The following is a 19492-nucleotide window of genomic DNA, read 5'->3' as shown; positions in this document are numbered from 1 at the left end:
TATCTATACCCGCTTATCCTGGGCAGGGTCCATCCATTATCTATACCCGCTTATCCTGGGCAGGGTTGTGGGGGGTGCTGGAGCCCATGCATTGGGCGAGAGGCAGGAATACACCCTGGACAGGCCGCCAATCTATCGCAGGGCACACACACCATTCGCTCACATTCATACCTACGAGCAATTTAGAGTCTCCAATTAGCCTACCTGCATGTCTTTGGACTGTGGGAGGAAGCCGGAGTTCCCATAGGAAACCCACTCAGACACGGGGAGAACATGCTAACTCACACACAGAAAAGGCCCGGGCCGCATTCGAACCCACAACCTTCTTGCTGTGCCGCTCGTGTCGCTTCATTGTCTGTCTGAAATATATAACAGTCAGGGATAGTAAAACAGTCAGTGATTTGTTGCAGTAATGAGACAATATGAGCCCAGGATTGGCAAAGACAGAGGTGTGCAGAAAAGAGGCCTTAAGAATAATATGAATTACTCCACATATCTTCTGGACACAGCTTTTACCCCGCCTGACCAGTTACCCACCACACAAAAGCACTGAAAGAACCACCAAAACTGTCTTGAGCACAAACCAACCACAACCAGAATAACTGGTTTAAAGGATGAGGCGTTGCAGATGCCAGATGTTATATAAAGCCATTTGTTAAGAACAGACACAGTAAGTCATACAGATAGAATGATATAGACAAAGCTGACAGGACAATTAGACCAGAGACAATGTACTTGAACGATTGCTGAAGCATTGTTGTAGGTACACCTATGCCAGCCCAGAACCATTATAGTTTCTCACTATAATTTAATTAAATTGCAGTATCTGTGATTTCCACTGGCAGGCCTGTCCTAAGGAATCACAGTATATTGTGTTTCACTGTTTATGTACTGGTTAGATCTAGTCTTGCTTTAACTACAGTAAAGTCATCTACAATATGGAATTACAAATATATAGCATATATATTTTGCTTCCTGAAGATTGCATTGCGTTTCTGAGTGACTGAATGTAACCGTCTCAGGTTCGACCACGCCATCAGTGCACCTGAAAGAAATTACATAACCACATACTAACTTCCCTGCTGCACTTTAACTTACAGTCATTTATTATGTCTAGGCACACAGTTCGCAAATGTTTACATAGATTCAGCCATATAAGAAACTACCCAAAGGGTGAAAAAAACAACGGGCTGTTTTAACGAACGCGTAGCTGACGATATTTTGTATTATTATTCATTTTTTAATTATTTTACTGCCGGATACATAACTAAAGACGTACAGACCTAAAAGCACCTCATCTTACTGCGCCCAGGAGCGACGCAAAGTGCACGCGCTGCAGGCTCGCGCCACCACCCCCCCCCCAGCAGAAACACTGGTTGAGGGGTTCGGGAGGTAAGCGCGCGGCGCGGTGACAGACGTGCTCTGGCGGTTTCGCGCTGGTCTGATTTGCTGGCAGACTCAGAGGACGGCAGCATGTAAGTGTTTGACTGGAATTTTGTTGACAGGGTAGTGCTCGGTCAGTGACTGCCAATGACTGTGTTCTTTATTTCATTTTATGTATTTTAATATTTTACAGGTAATAACAAGCCTATTTTTAGCTTTACTGAAGTGTTTAGTTTTACTACGGAACTCTCTGATCTTTCCAATGACGTGTCAACATTACTAACCAATTTTTTTTTTTAAATCTCATTTTAATGTCATTCGGGAAGAGCCACACTGTAAATTTAGGAATGACAAATATTATATAGGCCTAGACTTACACCGAACGACAAGAACGTGTAAATCTGATGTCACTGTGTTTTATGAGCCGGACCACACGTGTATTCTCTTATGTGACTACCTGACGTTTATGGAACGTTGACATTTGCTGTCTGGGAATGGATATCAGCCAGATATATATGGTTATATATTATATATATGATTTCATATATATTTGTCTGATTTAATATATATATATCTTCCTTATTTCAAATAATTATTCAACACACTTAAACAAAAACTTTATTATGCTCATAGAACATACAATGGTTTGTAGATTGATTTTGGTTTAGGCATGTTTAGATATATTTTCATTCATTTTCTTTTTTTCCAAACTGTCAAACTGTAGCTACATGCATCTACAGAGTTTAAGTGTTCTAAATAACTGTTTCATCCAGATGTGGTTCTGGAGTCTGCATGCTGTGTTGTTCTGGTTTGTTTTGGGGGGGGGGGGGGGGGTGGTGAAGGTGGATGAACTCATTTAGAGTATAAGTGGATGAATTAAGTCAGAATAATGATTGTTATTGACGCAGCGTTAATGCAGTGACACCTGGAAAAAATGTTTTCAGAAGTCACCATCGCATCATCATGCTTGCTGTTCTATGTCATCAACCTGACCAATGACCTCTCAGGTCGCTTTGACTCAACTGTTAGTTAGTTACTCAGTACAAATACTGTTATTGTACACATTTTCACCCTCCAATCAGGATTGATGTTTTACATCCACCTGCGCATTTTCAATAGGTCCTGCTGCAAAATCAAAAATTCAGACTTCAAAAAAGTACAAAATTTATTTGAATATAATTGGCATGATTCAATTCATTAAATTAATTTCTTGAATTGACTGCATTGAAAAATAAATCAGCTCTAACCCTGCTTTCAAGCGACACCTTTTTTGTTTTACAGGTTAGGTTACCTGAAACTATTTAGCCTTATGTAATAGAGCCGTAACAGCGGTTGCCACGGCGACCATAGCCACGGCAACCAGAAAAAAGGTAATATATCTCGAGTTACCTTGCACTTTGACTCCTCTGGGACACCGTGCTACGGTACAGAAAGTGTAGCGACTCTGTTGTTCTTTCCCTTGCACCCAAAGGAGGAGTCTCTTTTTTCAGTACAGTACAGGTGATAGGTCCACTTTGGCAGTCTTGTAACTGCAAAGGAACACAGGAACACAGCTAATTGCAGGAAGAGCTGAGCCAGCACATTCTGGACACCTCTTGCTCTTGTGAAAGCAGAATGCTTGATTTTTTTTAGCAGAACCGCTGATGAAATGAAATCAGCATTCCTGCAAAAGTTTTTTAAAATCTTTTTTTTCCCCCTCCAAGTGATTAAATTAGGCCTACATCTAACCATCTATATGTCTACTTGTATAGCCTTCTCTGTTTGTCCACCACCTGGCCGTGGCCTGCATTAAAATGGTAAAGAGGTACCATATTTCTGCCGTAGATGCTACAGGTCAGAGGTGGGAAAGGTGGGCTTTTCTGGATTAGGTCTGTTGCCATTGTCATTTGTGATTGTGATTGAGATTTGTGGCAAAAATGCAAGTTTTGAAAAGAATGTATTGTTAATTCCTTTTATGCCTTCTTGTGTTGTTGTTGTAGCTCAGGCACTTGTCATGCCTCCAATTTTTCAATCAGGGTTTTTAACCAATTTAAATCTTTTGGAAAAATAAAAACAAATTTGTTTTACACTGAAACTGTACTCCCCAAATTCCCAAGCGGCCTATAACCAGAGTTTTACGCGGGAGTACAATGAACATTCTGTAAAAAGAGGGGAACGGAGAGTGAGTACTGAGTGAGTATTGAGTGAGTATTGAGTGAGTATTGAGTGAGTATTATACCCACACACTGCTGTTTCAGAGCATGGTATTGTTCTGTCCTTTTCCCACACGAGAGGGCGGAACTGTGCCCTGGGCAATTTAGAGAGGTTGTGTAGAGCTGGAGAGGCTTCCCAGCACAAAGTATCTGTTCCCTCCTGAGTTATGATTCTGTTCTCTCCTAAGTCCTGATTCTGTTCCCTCCTGAGTCCTGATTCTGTTCTCCTGACATATTTCTGGGACATGTGAGAACGCATTCTGTAGACCAACAGTAGTATCATGTAAAATTATTTTTTCACAAAATTGTCTTATTAGCATGTTTGCATTTTCATGCAAGTGTTCTTCATCCTAGTTTGCTGATATCAGAAATAATAAAAAAAAAAAAATCATTTATTGTTTTTTTGTACAAAGAGTTGCCAATGCATAGAACAGCTTGCCAGGCCAGTAGCAGAAGCAGAGACATTTGGGGAGTTAAAGTCCGGGCTTGAAGTAGTGCTGGAGACTCTAATCATGGAGAGGAAAAAATTTCTTACTGGGTTTTGTTTTCGAAAATCAGCAACTGATTTAGACCCAGGAAGCCAGCTGAGGTGAAAGTGCGGAGTAAGGAACCCCAAACTGGTCGGTTAAGTTCTGCATCTCAGTGTACGCCAGCTGACCCTCCAGGGCTTCTAGGCCCCGGGGACCAGGGCTGAGGAGGCCATACTCTCCACCAGGTACCCCGGGGGTCTCTGGGTTTGCTGTTACTCAACCCTCAATTTATCCATGCGGACAGTTTTCACACCGTTTACTCCCCTCACCTGCTTTACTGGGCCTGAACAGGTGAAAACAGAAACCCGAAGCCTCCCAGGACCAGGGGAAGCCCCCCAGGACCAGAGCCGGTAGACGCCAGGCGCTCTCGTCTGTGGGTCGAGGGTGTCAAACTCTAGTCCTGGAGGGCCGCGGTTTTTTCTGGTATTTGTGGTTTCCTTTCAGTCAGCAGCCAATCGGGGCCTTGAGAGAAAGGCGTGGGGACTCTTCAGGCAATCGATGACTTAACTGGTGCTGAAACACACTGGAGTCCTTTAGGGCCTCCCTGTCTCATGCAGGCACACGAGGGGCCTGGACGGGCTGAGGGGCCGCTTCTTGTTCTGACTCGCTCGTGTGTCCTGATACCCATAATGCAGTGCGATGGCTGATTCTGAGGTAGACGCCGCCACCCCAGAGCCAGTGATGGAGGACGAAGGCCTGCTCAGCACTCTCGACATCGTCCTGGTCTCCGTCATCGCTGCCGTCCTCATCTACTGGATCACCTTCCGCAAGAAGACCCCAGCAGAGGAGATCCCAGAATTCAAGAAACTGACCACACAGTGAGTACTATTACTACTACCACTGCTACTACTGCTACTACTACTACTGCTGCTGCTACTGCTACTACTGCTACTACTATCACTACTACCACTACTACTGTTACTACTACTGCTGCTAGTACTGCTACTGCCATTACTACTACTTCTGCTAGTACTGCTCCTAGTGCTGTTACTGCTGCTGCTACTACTACTACTACTACTACTACTACTACTACTACTAATAATAATAATAATAACAATAATAATTTATGAAGCACTGAATGTGTAAGCTCTGAAGAAACGCCTTTCTCTACAGCCTGGTGACACTGAGAAAATCAGGTTTGCTCTTCTGGTCGATCTCTGGTAAAGCACGTATCTCAGAATAGTTCAATATTTCTCAAAGTGCTTATTCATATGTGTGTTCATTGTTGGCTGCATCGATTTGGGTCAGTATTAAATACAGGTAATTGTGCCTTGATTGGAGTGAAAGAATTCCCTCTCTCTCCCTCCCTTTCTCTCTCTTTCCCTCTCCCTCCCTCTCTGTTTTTTTTTTACCTCCCCCTCCCTCTCTCTTCCTCTTTCTCCCTCCCTCCATCTCTCCCCCTGCTTCTAACAGTCCCCCTGTTCTAACAGTCTGCAGAGCTTCTGTTCTGGCCTTTGATTGGTCAGCAGGACGGTCACCACAGCTCACACATCCTCTGAACACTGAGCTCTGATTGGGTTGGGACGGCCACATTCTGTGGGAAGTCTTTAACAGTCCCATCTGTAAGATAACAGATAAACGAGCAGGAGAAGTTGAGGAAGGAAGTCGCACACTGACTGCAGAAAAACTCTTTTAGAACAGTTTTGTGGGGGGAGCAGTTTTGTGAGAGCATGGTATTGGCTGATTTCACTTCTGCCCACTCTGGGTAATGTGACCTCTCCTTATTTTGCTCCAATCATGACGAGAGGATTTCTTTGTGGCCTGGCACTTTTGTTAAGCACGCTGCAACATTCCTTTAGTGTGTGTGTGTGTGTGTGTGATTGTGTGAGTGTGTGTGTTTGTAAGTGTGTGTGTGTGCGTGTGTGTGTGTGTGTCCATGCGCATGTACATATGTTTGAGTGTGTGTGTGTGTGTGTGTGTGTGTGTGACTGTGTATGTATGTGAGTGTGAGTGTGTGTGTGTGTGTGTGTGTGTCCATGCACATGTACATATGTGTGTGTGTGTGTGTGTGTGTGTGTGTGTGGATGTCTGTGTGAGTGTGTGTGTGAGTGTGTGTGTGTGCGTTGGGGCCACAGACAAGTGGCTCGTTCTGTTCAGCTCTCTTCTTGTTTTCACTGATGTGCCTTTAAAGCAGCTCTGAATGCAGCATGCAGGCACAATCCCTTTATGATTGAGTGGGTTACCATAGTGACATCCTGCCTTCCTTGGGGTGGGGGGTGGGGGGGGGGGTTGAAATCAGCATGCTCTGTTTCCCTTTAAAAGAGGAAAAGAAAGGAGTTATGATAACTGTCGCCCTGGTAACTGAGTTTCTGAGAGAGCCTGTGTGTGTGTGTGTGTTTGTAGGGGAGAGAGTGTGAATTTGTGTGTGTGTATGATTATTTATGTGAGTGCATATTTAAATTATATGCACGCGACTGTGTGTGTGAGTGTGTGTGCATGTGTGCGTGTGTACATGTGTGAGTCTGCTGTGGGGTTTTATGGGAAATTTCATTATAGAGTCTCAGCTCTTTCCCAGAGATGCCAGATGTGTGTAGAGCCTGTTCCGTGAGGGGATCTAAGTGCTGCAGCATCGCAGACAGAGAGAGCTTCCTTACCACCAACGCTATCCACCAATCAGAGAGAACGTCCTTACCGCCAACGCTATCCACCAATCAGAGAGAACGTCCTTACCGCCAACGCTATTCACCAATCAGAGAGAACGTCCTTACCGCCAACGCTATCCGCCAATCAGAGACAGCGCCCTTACCGCCAACGCTATCCTCCAATCAGAGACAGCGTCCTTACCGCCAACACTATCCTCCAATTAGAGAGAACGTCCTTACTGCCAACGCTATCCTCCAATCAGAGAGAGTGCTTTTCTGCCAACTCTATCCTCCAATCAGAGAGAGCATCTTTACCGCCAACGCCATCCTCCAATCAGAGAGAGCTTCCTTACTGCCAACGCTATCCTCCAATCAGAGAGAGCATCCTTACCACCAACATTATCCTCCAATCAGAGACAGCGTCTTTACCACCAACGCTATCCTCCAATCAGAAAGAGCGTCCTTACCGCCAACACTATCCTCCAGACGGGAATATTTTTTTGGCTGGGATGGGGGTGGGTGGGGTGGTATGAGGCATGGGGGGTTGAGGGTTGGCTGGTTTGGGGGGGGGTCTGGGGGGAGTTAGTGGAGGTAATGGGGGGAGGATTCTCTAATCTGGCTCCCTTTGGGTGCGGTGGACCGTCAGGAGGTCTGCAGATTTAGCTCATTGGTGGCTGCTGCTGTTCCAAGGGGATCCCTGCTCCTGTTTTTGGGATTTTTGTTCCCCTCTCCCCGGGTGTGGATCATACAAGCGGCCCGACCCGAGGGTCGGGGGCAGGACCGTTACTCTGGGGTCAGCCATGGGCTGTGTTTCCTCCGAACCTGCGGGCCAGCCTGCCCCAGCGCACAGGTCAGTAGGGATCTGACCACAGTAACGGATTACACTGAAAATATATGGAAATAAAATATATAAAATATATAAAATATATAACCGATGCGAAGCGCAAAAACTTCAGAATACAATTGGCAAGTATACAGATACGCTTTTGGATATTGCAATTTTTGGGGGAAAAAACACACTGCTATGAAATACATTTATTTATAATTGTAAAGAAAGTGTCCAAAGTTCATGCATTTTTATCATATTGACATTAATGAATATGTTTGACTGCTGTGTATGTTTACAAATGTATTGCAACATCTAAAAATGAGCAATGATTTGTTTATTTCCCGACGTGCTGTGAAGGGTCGCGATATATATATTTTTTTTCGGCGTTGTGAATGTATTTTATTTGGCACATTGCGTGTTAATGAGGGTCCACCCTGATTGTCCTTAATGAGTCTGTGCAGAGGCAGCTCAGCTCTGCCTGAACCCCTCTCAGACCTCCCGCGCGGTCATACTCACCCCCAGAACACTGCGCTCTCCGCTCTCCGGGGACGAGACCGAAGCCTGTGTGGCAGATTGAGCTTAACGAATGCCCACCGTCAGGAGTTTCTTGCACTTAGAAATTTTATCAAAGAATTCCCAGCTCTCCGCGTGAAATTTCTAAACTTGTGTTTTTGGTTTTTGGTATGTCTCACATGGAAATTTAAAATAGAATTCAGGGCAGAATGTGTCTTTTTGTTTGATAGTAATTATGAAAGTCTGTATTAATTTGCCTTTATTGTTATTATTTTTCCTCTTTTCCTGAAACTGAACGTTTAAAAAAAATCACGTTTTAATCCAGGAACAGTTTAACACAAACAAAGTCTGATTCACAGCCCATTTCTTCCAGAAATTATTCTACAAATATTTTCTTATGTATTTATTATTTATTTATTTAGCTTTTTCCATGTTTAAGAGCTCAGTTAAGGATAATAATTTGCTGCATCAGTTACCCATACAAATAAAAGGCCAGGCCTTTTAGCTTTGTGTTCCTAAGCCTGGGAAGGGCTCTTAGATTCGTATGAATAGCTCACTCAAAGACCACTTTATCATCTCTGACAGGGCTAACGTCTTCCCAGAAAGCTTAGGCTTTGTTTGAACAACTTGCATGTTTCCTTTTATTGTTTAGGTTTTCTTTTTGAAAAGGAGGCAAGCTTTCGGATCTTGGAAGCTGTTGCCATGTTTGAAGTGTCTGAACTGTGGCATTATATCAGTTTTTACCCAGACCGGGCTGTGAAGGGGTGCAGTGGGTTGTGAGATGCATGTGAGAAAAGTAAGTTAATATTTGCTAGTCACATTCTATTACATTCAATCCAGTGGGATTAAACAGTTAGTTATATACTGTAGTACTTATATCTCTGCATCAGTCATATAGAGTATGTACTGTTGTTTAAAATGGGTTTAAAAATATAATTTAATGTCATAATTCAAGCTGTGTCAGGCTGACCTGGGTCAAATACGTATTTGTTTTGGATTCAAATACTTTTCTGTGCTCTATTGTTCTTGCCTGGTGTAATTGAGCCTGCACTTTTTTGAGAGTATTTCATTGGTTCCAATACACCAGGCAAGATCAGTAAATTGTAGAAAAGTATTTGAATCCAAAACAAATACATTTTTGACTGAGGTCTGGTGTCAGGCAACATTTCGATAATTAGTATTTTAATGTGCGTTCGTATCTGCTCGTGAAGTTGAGCTGTGTGAAAAGGTTGGTAACCCCTCTGTTACATCACTGTTACAAAGGGGAGGTCTTAGATTTCATCAGCAGCTGAATCACCCACGCACATGCTATCATGTGCTGTACATGTGCAAGCTCCTGCACCACACGATCTGTCTATCGATCTGTCAGCCTTCTGATGGACAGGCTGCTCTGCTTTTGCACAGTCATCAGTCATGCTTATCTCATGTTTGTGAAGCTAGCTAAGCCATGGTCACTGATTGTACTGCCATGATTAATGTTAGTGGGAAGGGGAGGGGGGGGCAGGGGGGTTTGGAACTTTGCCCGAGTCTTGCAGGGCCAGTGTAGCTCCTCTCCTATGTCAGCTGTGTAGAGGCCGGTTCTCGTATTGATCAGTTATTCAGGTTTCATAAACAGCTGTATAAAATCTAACCTTCTGCGTGTGTGAATGGGCCAGGTGATTCATCTTCAGGTGAATGTGAATCTACTACAACAGAGTTGTTTTCAGAGGGCTTTCAGAACTTTCAGACCTTAAAGAACTTTAAAAAAGGGCCCAAAAAAAGGTCCAGTTGTAACTTTGTTCTTCCTCCCTTTTCAGAGTTACGACCACACAAGAAAAGAGCTTCATCGAAAAGATGAAGAAAACAGTGAGTGCAAAAGAAAGTCTCCTTTCTGTCACAGTTCAGGGCTGGCTGGCCTTTTCCGTAGAGCGCTGTGGGTTCTGATGGAGACCATGGGCTCTCCCCGTGTGATCGTACCAGTTCATCACAGCAGCACACCTCTCGGGGGGGGGGGGGGGTATGCTCTTTCTGCACCTCTCAGGGTGGGGGTGTGCTCTTTCTGCACCTCTCAGGGTGGGGGTGTGCTCTTTCTGGTTTGCAGTATGGGATTTTACGATCAGTCGGAGTCATAATTTTGTCATTGGCTGAAATGTCTTAAAAGGGGGGCGGGGGGCTAATGCTGACAGGCTGCGGGAAAATGCACAGATACCCTTTTTACAACATTAAAAGCTTGCCCTGTATGACTCTGTCATGACATCCTTTGTGACTCTGATATAAATTATGTAACTTCAGTCAGAGATTTCATAAAAAGTATTGTGCTTCCAGTGCTGCGTGCTGCATCACAGCTTGTGAATCTGTGAATAACTCTGCTGTGATTATTGAGTTTCACTGAATGTTTATGGACAGTTTAAGTTTCAGTGTTTTTGTCGCTGCTAGAACCAGACGTACATCACCATGCATGTGCTGGATGGCATATGAGCTCTCTGCTTTTGAGCTGTCCACTCTTACACGCAGCTGGGGAGTGAAGTTGGGTGGCAGTGTAGTATCATGGGTAAGGAGCTGGCCGTTGTAAACAAAAGCTCACAGGTTCGATTCCCGGGTAAGACACTGCTGTTGTACCCTTGAGCAAGGTACTTAACCAAGCTGTATAAATGGATGCAAGGTAAATTCAATGTAAAAAGTTGTGTAAGTCGCTCTGGATAAAAGCATCTGCTGAATGCCTGTGATGTAATGAGTGAGAGGTGGGGAGGGGTTTGTGAAATGGCGGCTGGTTCCTGTTCTCTGCAGGGCAGGAACATCGTGGTGTTCTACGGCTCTCAGACGGGCACGGCCGAGGAGTTCTCCAACCGCCTCGCCAAAGATGCCCAGCGCTACGGCATGAAGGGGATGGCAGCGGATCCAGAGGAGTACGACATGGTGATGCTGTGTTCCTTTACGTTCCTCCCGGAGTCTTTCTGTTCCTCTCTGCTCCACCCATTCTCTTCCCATTGCTTCCTGTTCTCTCTGTTCTGCTCTGTTCCTTTCTGTTCTCTCTGTTCTGCTCTGTTCCTCCCTGTCCTCTCTGTTCTGCTCTGTTCCTTCCTGTTCTCTCTGTTCTGCTCTGTTCCTTCAGTTCTTTTCTGTTTCTCTCTGTTCTCCTTTGTTCCTAACTGTTCCTTTCTGTTCTAAATATTTTCTAAAACCTGTTCAGTTCAGTTTTTCTTGCTGGCCAACATGGCTGTTGTGGATGGGCTGTTGAAAGAGCTGAATTAAGGACAGAAACAGACTGTCACAGCTTCCTCCTCTTTCTAAAATGGAGGACAGGGCGAACCCCGCTCACGCTTCTCTCCCTCGGCAGTCGGAGCTCTCTCGCCTGGCGGAGATAGAGAACTCCATCGCCATCTTCTGCGTGGCGACGTACGGCGAAGGGGACCCCACGGACAACGCTCAGGAGTTCCACGATTGGCTGCAGGAGGGCGACGCCGAGCTGGGGGGCGTCAACTTCACGGTGAGCGCAGAGGTGTCGCCGTCGCGCGTAAAACAGACACGGGGCGCTACGGAAACCGTAACGCAGGGTTACGCGACTCCAGGCCTGCAGGGCCGGTGGGTGGGTATGTGTTTTCACACTTAAGCCATTGAGATGTTGATTGGCTGAAGAGTCTTCACGCCTCGTTCCCAGGGATTAGATTGGCTGCTGATTGGACGGAGATCACAAAAATCAACCGATTATGACACGACCAATGAGCGGCTGATGGTGGGAGGCTAGAGTGATGCCAGGTGATTCGTTGGAGGATGTGTCGCTTTACCCTAACTCCCAGGTGGAGCTGGGTCTGAGCCGCGTGATGCTCCGGGGGCCTGTAGGGGGGGGTTTCGTGGTTGGCGGGATCTGCAGTTGGCGGGAATGTTGTCGGAAGTTAGCTGTTTATTTATTTATTTATTTATTTATTTAATGTTTATTTGATAGGGGCAGATACATTTAAACATAGCGTATTGACAAACAATAACCAATGCAATGCATAACGGCATTTATAGCATATGCTAATTTCCGATGCTGGGCTTTTCAAAACTCAGTGCCCTACATTCATTACATTTCAGCAGGACTAACAAGGCTTTATGGGGGGTGGGGGGGGGGGGGCGGGGGGGTGGAGGGGGCTTGAGGAGAATGTTACGAGGTGTGATTTGTTCTTTTTCTGTTTTTTTTTTGGTTGTTATATGTTTTCATGTAGCTGTTAGAGGAAGTGCAACTGGCTTTCATTTTCTTTTCTGTTCTTTTCTTTTTTTTCCCTCCAGACAGGAAGTTCCTCATTTTACCCCCCATAAATGAGACGTTTAGGGGTTCTCAGTAAAAGCAGCAAGCATCTGTGATTCATTTTTCAATGTGACTTTATACGCCCCCCGCAGTCCCCACGTTCTCATTAAAACAGTCCCATCTCAGCTCCTAACCCCCCAGTCCGCCCCCCCCCCCCCCCCATAGTCCCCACGTTCTCATTAAAACGGTCCCATCCCAGCTCCCTAAACCGACATGAGTAGAGAACACCTGCCGACGACCCTTCTCTCTGAGAGGGGAGAACGTTGCTTCTGGGTGCCAGAGCAGCTTTTATTTTTATTGTCTACGTAAGAGTCTCAGAATGTCAGACAAGTCTCTGTTGGCTCTTTAATAGATGGTGAAAGTCTCACTGCGCATGTGCGATGCCTGCTTTGTTTTTGTTCAATTTAGAACGGTTTTGGTAAATACAACTTTTTGTCTGGGAGACTTTTGGCTCTCGCACATTTACAGGCAGCATTTAATACGATTTATGACATCTTGTCTGTGAGGTCACGTGGTGGATGGAGATCTGGGATTCTAGCAACTGAGAGGTTGCAGGTTCAAATCCCAGGGCACTGCTCTCGTATCTTAGAAAACTGAACATCCGGCTGTAATAAAACAGAAAATATGTAAATGCACAGAAGAAAAGCTGTGTAAATGGCTCGGGATTTGCTTAACAAATAAGTAACGCTGATAAACTGTGTTATTTCACAGTTGTACACCTGATCCTTTATTTGATTTGGTCCATTTCCAGGTGTTCGCTTTGGGGAATAAAACATACGAGCACTTCAACGCCATGGGGAAATACGTGGACAAAAGGCTGGAGGAGCTGGGCGCCAAGAGGATCTTTGACTTGGGGATGGGAGACGACGACGCCAAGTAAGAAACAGCGCCCTCTGTGGCCTCGGTGGGGGAACTACAGCTGAGTTCCCTCGAGTAGACTGTGCAAGGGTTGTCTCCCCCAGGACTCTGGCCTCTATCCCCAGGGCTCACAAACATACTGAACCAGTTCAGACTCAGTGGGCCTCATTCACAAAACTTTTCTTAAATTATTCTTACTTTTTTCTTGAAAACTTTCCTACGAGAAACCAATATGGGATTCACGACGCATGTGCAAACCTTTGTTTTTGTGCATATCCCAGGTGTATGAGATGATGAATGGTGGCTGTTTGTAAATTTTATGCGCATTCCTGTTCATGTGATTTGCATAAGGAAACAGCCATGAACAAATCCAGGTAGGAAAAAAATTATGAATTTCAAAATGTTCTTACTCATGGTTTGGTTTGTGATCGTACGCATGTTTGGTGAGTGAGGCCCAATGTGAGGTAGATGAGGTAACTGAACTGCTTTACTTGATCGTTTAAGAGCAGAGTAGCGGTGATAAGCCTGCGTACACTGCAGCTCTCCTCAGACCAGAGTTAGGCTGCCGGACCAGGATGGCCGCTCATCCTTTACGCCCCTCCTTCCGCAGTTTGGAGGAGGACTTTGTGTCCTGGCGGGAGCAGTTCTGGCCCGCGATGTGTGAGCACTTCGGCGTGGAAGCCACTGGAGAGGAGTCCAGGTCTGTGAGCTCTGTCTCTCTCTCCTTTCCCCTTTCCCTCTCTCCTCCTCCCAATTCGCTTCCTTCCCCCGCCCCGATTCTCTCCCCTCTCCCTCTTTTATGTATCTTACAACCGTGACAGTACCGTCCTCCCCTCACAGCATCCGGCAGTACGAGCTGGAGGTGCACGGCGACATCGACATGAGCACGGTCTACACCGGAGAGATCAGCCGCCTCAAGAGCTTTGAGACCCAGAGGCCGTGAGTCTGCCGAACTGATAACTCCCCAAAGGGCAAATCGCTCTTCATAAAATGTGAATTTTATTCCTCCAGTTCAACGAGCTCTGCAAGGAGAATTAAGTCCTATTAACTCATCGTATTCCAGCAACTAAGACTGCCCAAGTCTCCCATTTGTGTAACATAAGCACATAGCTGTGAATAGTAAATTTCCGCAGTAGGAGAAAATGTGTTATACACCACTGGTGCTGTAGAATAAGGAATACAGGTACTTGACCTGAAATATATGATGCAGCACTCTGTAATTAATTTAATGTTTACCTCCCCCCCCCCCCCACACCCCCCCCCCCCCCCACCCCCCCCCCCCCCCCACACCCCCCCGGTACGTTCAGGCCCTTCGATACCAAAAACCCATTTCTGGCTCCAGTCACGGTCAACCGCAAACTGAACAAGGGGGGGAGCCGCCACCTGATGCACCTGGAGCTGGACATCACGGGCTCTAAGATCAGGTAACGGTGCTGCCGAGCCCACTTCCTGTCTGCGCAGGAAACGCCCCCACCCTGTGGCTCAGCAGCCCAGAGAGCACTGCTAACATCACCACGGTTACGCGCCCTAAACCGAATTCTTTCGCACTTCAGTCGAAATGCTGGTTGTGCAGTAAAGTTTGGTACTGTATCATAACCACTTTTGTTTGGTCTTTGGTATTCTCAGTCTTCCCTTACAGAAACAGAATATGCTGTCATATATTGCAAATATTTAGACTTTTTTGAAAATATAATTTAAAATATATTTGACAGTAGCATAATACATTGCAACATAGGACAGCAGCAATTCCTACAGCACATTGCCCATATATTGTAAAGTGTTACAGTGTCTTGATAATATACTTTACTCACATTTTCATGGTGTTCTCTTTCGAGTTTTAAGAGTTTTGAGTGCAGGAAAGTGTTCGATGAGTCTGTGACTGGCTGAACTCCTGCCACGCGCTGTAGGTACGAGGCTGGAGACCACGTTGCAGTGTACCCCACCAACGACCCTGCCATCGTCAATCAGATCGGGCACGTGCTCGACGTGGACCTTGAGACTGTCATCTCCCTCAGGAACCTTGACGGTAGGCCTTCGATAGCGCCGCTCGCCGCCGCGCTCGGAAATCGCTCGTCCCCCGACGTCAGCCTTTCCGTCCTTGACTGAAGAGAAACGAGAGGAAAACAATCTGAGAGGAACGGAGAGCACGAGAAGCCCGAACGTGGCCTATTATTCACTGCCAAACCGCTGGAGTTCAGAGCGGTGAAATGACGTGTCATGTGATGTGCGGTTTCACATGCTGTCCCGTCAATTTGGCGAGATAGCTGTTTATGAGCTCCTATATCATGCCGACGGTGCGCTTTTGTCTCTATCGTATTCGGCTAAAACTTGTCAGGTGCGTGACAGAGAATTTTCAGATTTTTCCTGCCTGTAAAATATGAATGTAACCCGGCCCTGCATTCAGAAATAGGTGTTCTTTTAAGCTCCATCAACCGTTTGGCTCCTGACATTTGATTGGCTCTCTGTGTATCCCCCCCCCCCCCCCCCCCACAGAGGAGTCCAATAAGAAGAACCCATTCCCTTGTCCCACCACGTACCGCACGGCCTTGATGCACTACCTGGACATCACCAGCCCCCCGCGGACCAACGTGCTGTATGAGCTGGCTCAGTATGCCTCAGACTCCGCCCAACAGGAGCACATGCGCAAAATGACCTCCTCTTCCCCGGAGGGAAAGGTGTGTGACCCTCACCTTTGGCCTCTCTGACCTGACCTATCTTATTAACATTCATCATTGTAGTTTGTAGTCCTCTTGTATTCCTCATGGGAAGGAGTAATTGGGTATGTTGTTGTTGTGATGGAGGTAGTACTGTTAACCCCCAGACTGAAATGGCTTCTTTACCCTTATTGAAGTCTGTCTCAGGGTGTGTTTTTTCCCGCAGAGTCTGTACCAGAGCTGGGTGCTGGAATCTCGCCGAAACATTCTGGCCGTCCTGCAAGACCTGCCCTCCCTGCGCCCGCCCATCGACCACCTGTGTGAGCTGCTTCCCCGCCTACAGACCCGGTACTACTCCATCGCCTCCTCCGCCAAGGTGAGTGCTCCTTGTCCTCCCAGGTGAGCGCACCTGTCCTCCCAGGTGTGTGTACCTATCCTCCCAGGTGAGTGTACCTGTCCTTCCAGGTGAGTGCACCTGTCCTTCCAGGTGAGTGTACCTGTCCTCTCAGGTGAGTGCACCTGTCCTCCCAGGTGAGTGTACCTGTCCTCTCAGGTGTGCACACCTGTCCACCCTGGTGTTTAAAGGGTTAAAGTATTTTGAAATGAAATGCTTATCAGAAGGCATCCATCCTGATTCAGTGCTGGGGTTCAGGTATTCTGGCCTGTGTTTTTGATCGATGTTCTGTGCTGGCGCTCAGTAAGTGTGAGTGTGCTGATGGGGTCCCCTCGCCCCCTGAACAGGTGCACCCCGGCAGCATTCACATCTGTGCCGTGGTGGTGGAGTACCAGACCAGCACCAACCGGGTGAACAGGGGCGTGGCCACCACCTGGCTGAAGAACAAGCGGGTGACGGACAACGGGCACAAGTCCACGGTGCCCATGTACATCCGGAAGTCTCAGTTCCGGCTGCCGTTCAAGCCCAGCAGCCCGGTGATCATGATCGGGCCTGGGACCGGCATCGCTCCCTTCATGGGCTTCATCCAGGAGCAGGCCTGGCTCAGAGAGCAAGGTACAGACAGAGTGTGTGTGGGGGGGGGGGGGGGGTGTGTATGCGTGTGGGTAGGGTGTGTTTGTGTGGGGAAGGGGTGTGTGGGTGTTTGTGTGTGTGTGTGTGAAAGCTTAATGCTTAAAATGCTTAAGCACTTTAACACCTTTAAATGGCTTTAAATATCTTCTTATCGGTGATGATTTTTTTCTTTGATGAGATATACTCTCACTGCAGCCAGGTTCCTGTGCAGTAAATAACGTTAGCTGCAGATTCACAGATAGAGTGTGTGTATATACTGTATACACACAGAGATACACAAATACACACACACATACACGCACAAAATAAAATGTGTGCTGTCGCCCCCTGCAGGCCGGGCGGTAGGCGAGACCATTCTGTACTATGGCTGTCGTCATAGAGATGAAGACTTCCTGTACCAGGAGGAGCTGGAGGAGTTTGAGAAGGCGGGAGTGCTCACGCAGGTCAACGTGGCCTTCTCTAGAGACCAGGAGCAGAAGGTGGGTCCCTGGGAGCCATGCTGCTCTCTCATTGGTCAGGAGGGATGACGGACAGCACTGCAAGGCATAAACTCCCATTTAGTTTCACTCTGTTTAGTGAAATTTACATTGCATGTTTTTGATAAGTACATACGCTACATACTGATAAGTAACAATCCAGCTCCATTCTGAAAAATTTTGTAGTGAAGAACTGTCAGATTCCTTCAGATATTCAGGTTATTTTTGGTATTTAGATACTGACTCAATGTGTATCCAGTGATGTACCACCCACACAAAATAGTGATTCTTCATAATAAATAATTGACCATTAATTCAATAGCAAATCACCTCCCTGAAAGTTAAGCAGACCTCTGATTGGACGGTTGGATGGTTGGACTCCTGCTCAGAGTAGCCTTATAGGCTAAGGGAATCCCAACAGAGATATTCAGCTTACAGTTCCACTGTAGGTGTGATCTGAATTATCTCATTTTGGGTCCTCAGGTGTATGTGCAACATCTGCTGAAGAAGGACCAAGAGCACCTGTGGAAGCTGATTGACCGGGAGAACGCACACATCTACGTCTGCGGGTGAGTGATTGGCTTAGGGCCTGTCAATCAAAGGCACGCCAAAACCTCTCATTGGACATAAAGCATCCAGAGGGGTTCCGAGCCCCGCCTCTCCACGTCTGGAGTGGATTCGGCTGCTCTCAGCAGTTTTCAGAATATCACCTGATAAAAAAAACACTTTGTGTGAACCAATCCTGGATATTCTGTGTTATATGTGACCCCCTACTTGGGTAAAAGCTTAGCCTAGACGGGCTGCATGGCCTGTTCTTGACTTTTTTTGGTCTAGTCTTGTATTCTTAGGTTTCATGTTTTAACAGTTAAGTGTTATGTGCACACCTCCCAAATGAATCGCACCTAATGATCAATGGCTTCTAATTGAAGGGTCTTCTTGTTGACTGGACGCCCCCCCCCCGCCCCCCCCCGCCCCCCCCCCCCCCCGCATACAGTCTCACCCAAACTCTTAAACCCCGTTATTATTTTGTCAGGGATGCCCGGAACATGGCGCGGGACGTCCAGAGCACCTTCTCCGACATGGCGGCGGAGATCGGAGGAATGGATCGCGCCCAGGCGGCGGAGTACGTCAAGAAGCTGATGACCAAGGGCCGGTACTCACAGGACGTCTGGAGCTAAAACAAAAAAAAACTATAAAAACCTCAAACTGACCGACTCTCAGAAACGCACATTCCGTTCTGGATTCTGGATGACTGGCTAATCACTGCTGGTATTTTTTTTGCAAGACAAAACTTAAAACCTTCAGAGATGAACTATTCGTTGAATGTGATGTCAGGGTTGAGTTGGTTGGCTACCTCAGGTTGGATTCTGTAAGTGCTAAGCTTTTTCCTGACCAAAATAACAACTGTGGCCTGTTAACGTTGCACACACTCATCAGATCTGACATAAGAAGGAATTTTAAAGTGAGCTCTAACTGTCACACGTAGAATGTGTTGTCGTCGGGTTAATTGAGTGTGTAAATATCAAGGATGAGTAATACATTTAATGCTGTAGAGAACAGGCAAATCATAATATTTTAAAAAGGTGAAAAACCATTTCTTAACCTTTGAAAAAAACTGCCGTTTGGGATTATGTGGAGACTGTTTTTTAAGGATTATTTTATGTGCAAGATGCTCAACTGTGACAAGAAGAACGGTCAGACATCCACAGTATAGCAGGCCTGTCTGATATTCACACATCATCTGTGCAGTCATGTCCATTTCTAATCTGGCCTTATATTTATGGTACATGTCGGTGGCTTGTACTGGACACTTGAAATCGGTTTTAAAGACAATCACTTGCTAGCACCGACAATAATAAAATATATTGTAAAATCATTCAAATGGAATATTCATTCTTCGTACATCTGTTTGACACAGTGTAGCATCAACATTATTTAATGCTACACTTAATGCGAAATTATCTCTCATTTGACATGATGGACATAATAAAAAACAACAGCTTGTTAGACTTCAGTGATTGCGGGTTAGAATGAAAGCCAGCATGTAGGGGTATTCTCCAGTACAGCATCAGCAGCAGACATTAATCTTATAAAGTGTTTGTGTCATTTATCATATGAGATGTCAGTCATATTGCATATGCATAAAATAATAGAGCACCCAGGATTACTGTGATAGTGGGT

At 46.1% G+C, this 19492-nt stretch overlaps 1 protein-coding gene across 2 annotated transcripts; it reads left to right on the top strand.

Moving 5' to 3' along the window:
* Positions 1-1386: 1386 nt before the first annotated feature.
* On the top strand, positions 1387-19187 carry LOC118210346 (NADPH--cytochrome P450 reductase-like). 2 transcript variants are annotated; one of them, XM_035386455.1, is made up of 16 exons: positions 1387-1475; positions 4741-4923; positions 9826-9874; positions 10796-10924; positions 11346-11495; positions 13048-13172; positions 13765-13854; positions 13995-14093; positions 14462-14578; positions 15062-15180; positions 15648-15829; positions 16035-16184; positions 16550-16817; positions 17169-17314; positions 17795-17880; positions 18345-19187. In XM_035386455.1, exons 2-16 carry the CDS (start codon positions 4745-4747, stop codon positions 18487-18489), a joined length of 2034 nt encoding a protein of 677 aa, XP_035242346.1. In that variant the 5' UTR covers positions 1387-1475; positions 4741-4744; the 3' UTR covers positions 18490-19187. The 2 variants fall into 2 exon arrangements, with proteins under 2 accessions (XP_035242346.1, XP_035242347.1); XM_035386456.1 differs by lacking the exons at positions 1387-1475; positions 4741-4923 and adding an exon at positions 8493-8825.
* The last annotated feature ends 305 nt before the right edge of the window (positions 19188-19492 follow it).

This window comes from Anguilla anguilla, chromosome 12 (genome assembly GCF_013347855.1).
Source record: "Anguilla anguilla isolate fAngAng1 chromosome 12, fAngAng1.pri, whole genome shotgun sequence".
In the NCBI taxonomy this organism is placed as follows: Eukaryota; Metazoa; Chordata; class Actinopteri; order Anguilliformes; family Anguillidae; genus Anguilla; species Anguilla anguilla.
The sequence above is the reverse complement of the archived record's forward strand: the minus strand, read 5'-3'. Positions and strand labels throughout refer to the sequence as shown.

Coding starts and splice junctions, on each gene's coding strand:
- LOC118210346 (XM_035386455.1), top strand. CDS start 4,745: ATGGCTGATTCTGAGGTAGACGCCGCCACCCCAGAGCCAGTGATGGAG. Junction 13,173..13,764: donor ATGGGAGACGACGACGCCAA/GTAAGAAACAGC, acceptor CTCCTTCCGCAG/TTTGGAGGAGGACTTTGTGT. Junction 14,579..15,061: donor ATCACGGGCTCTAAGATCAG/GTAACGGTGCTG, acceptor CACGCGCTGTAG/GTACGAGGCTGGAGACCACG.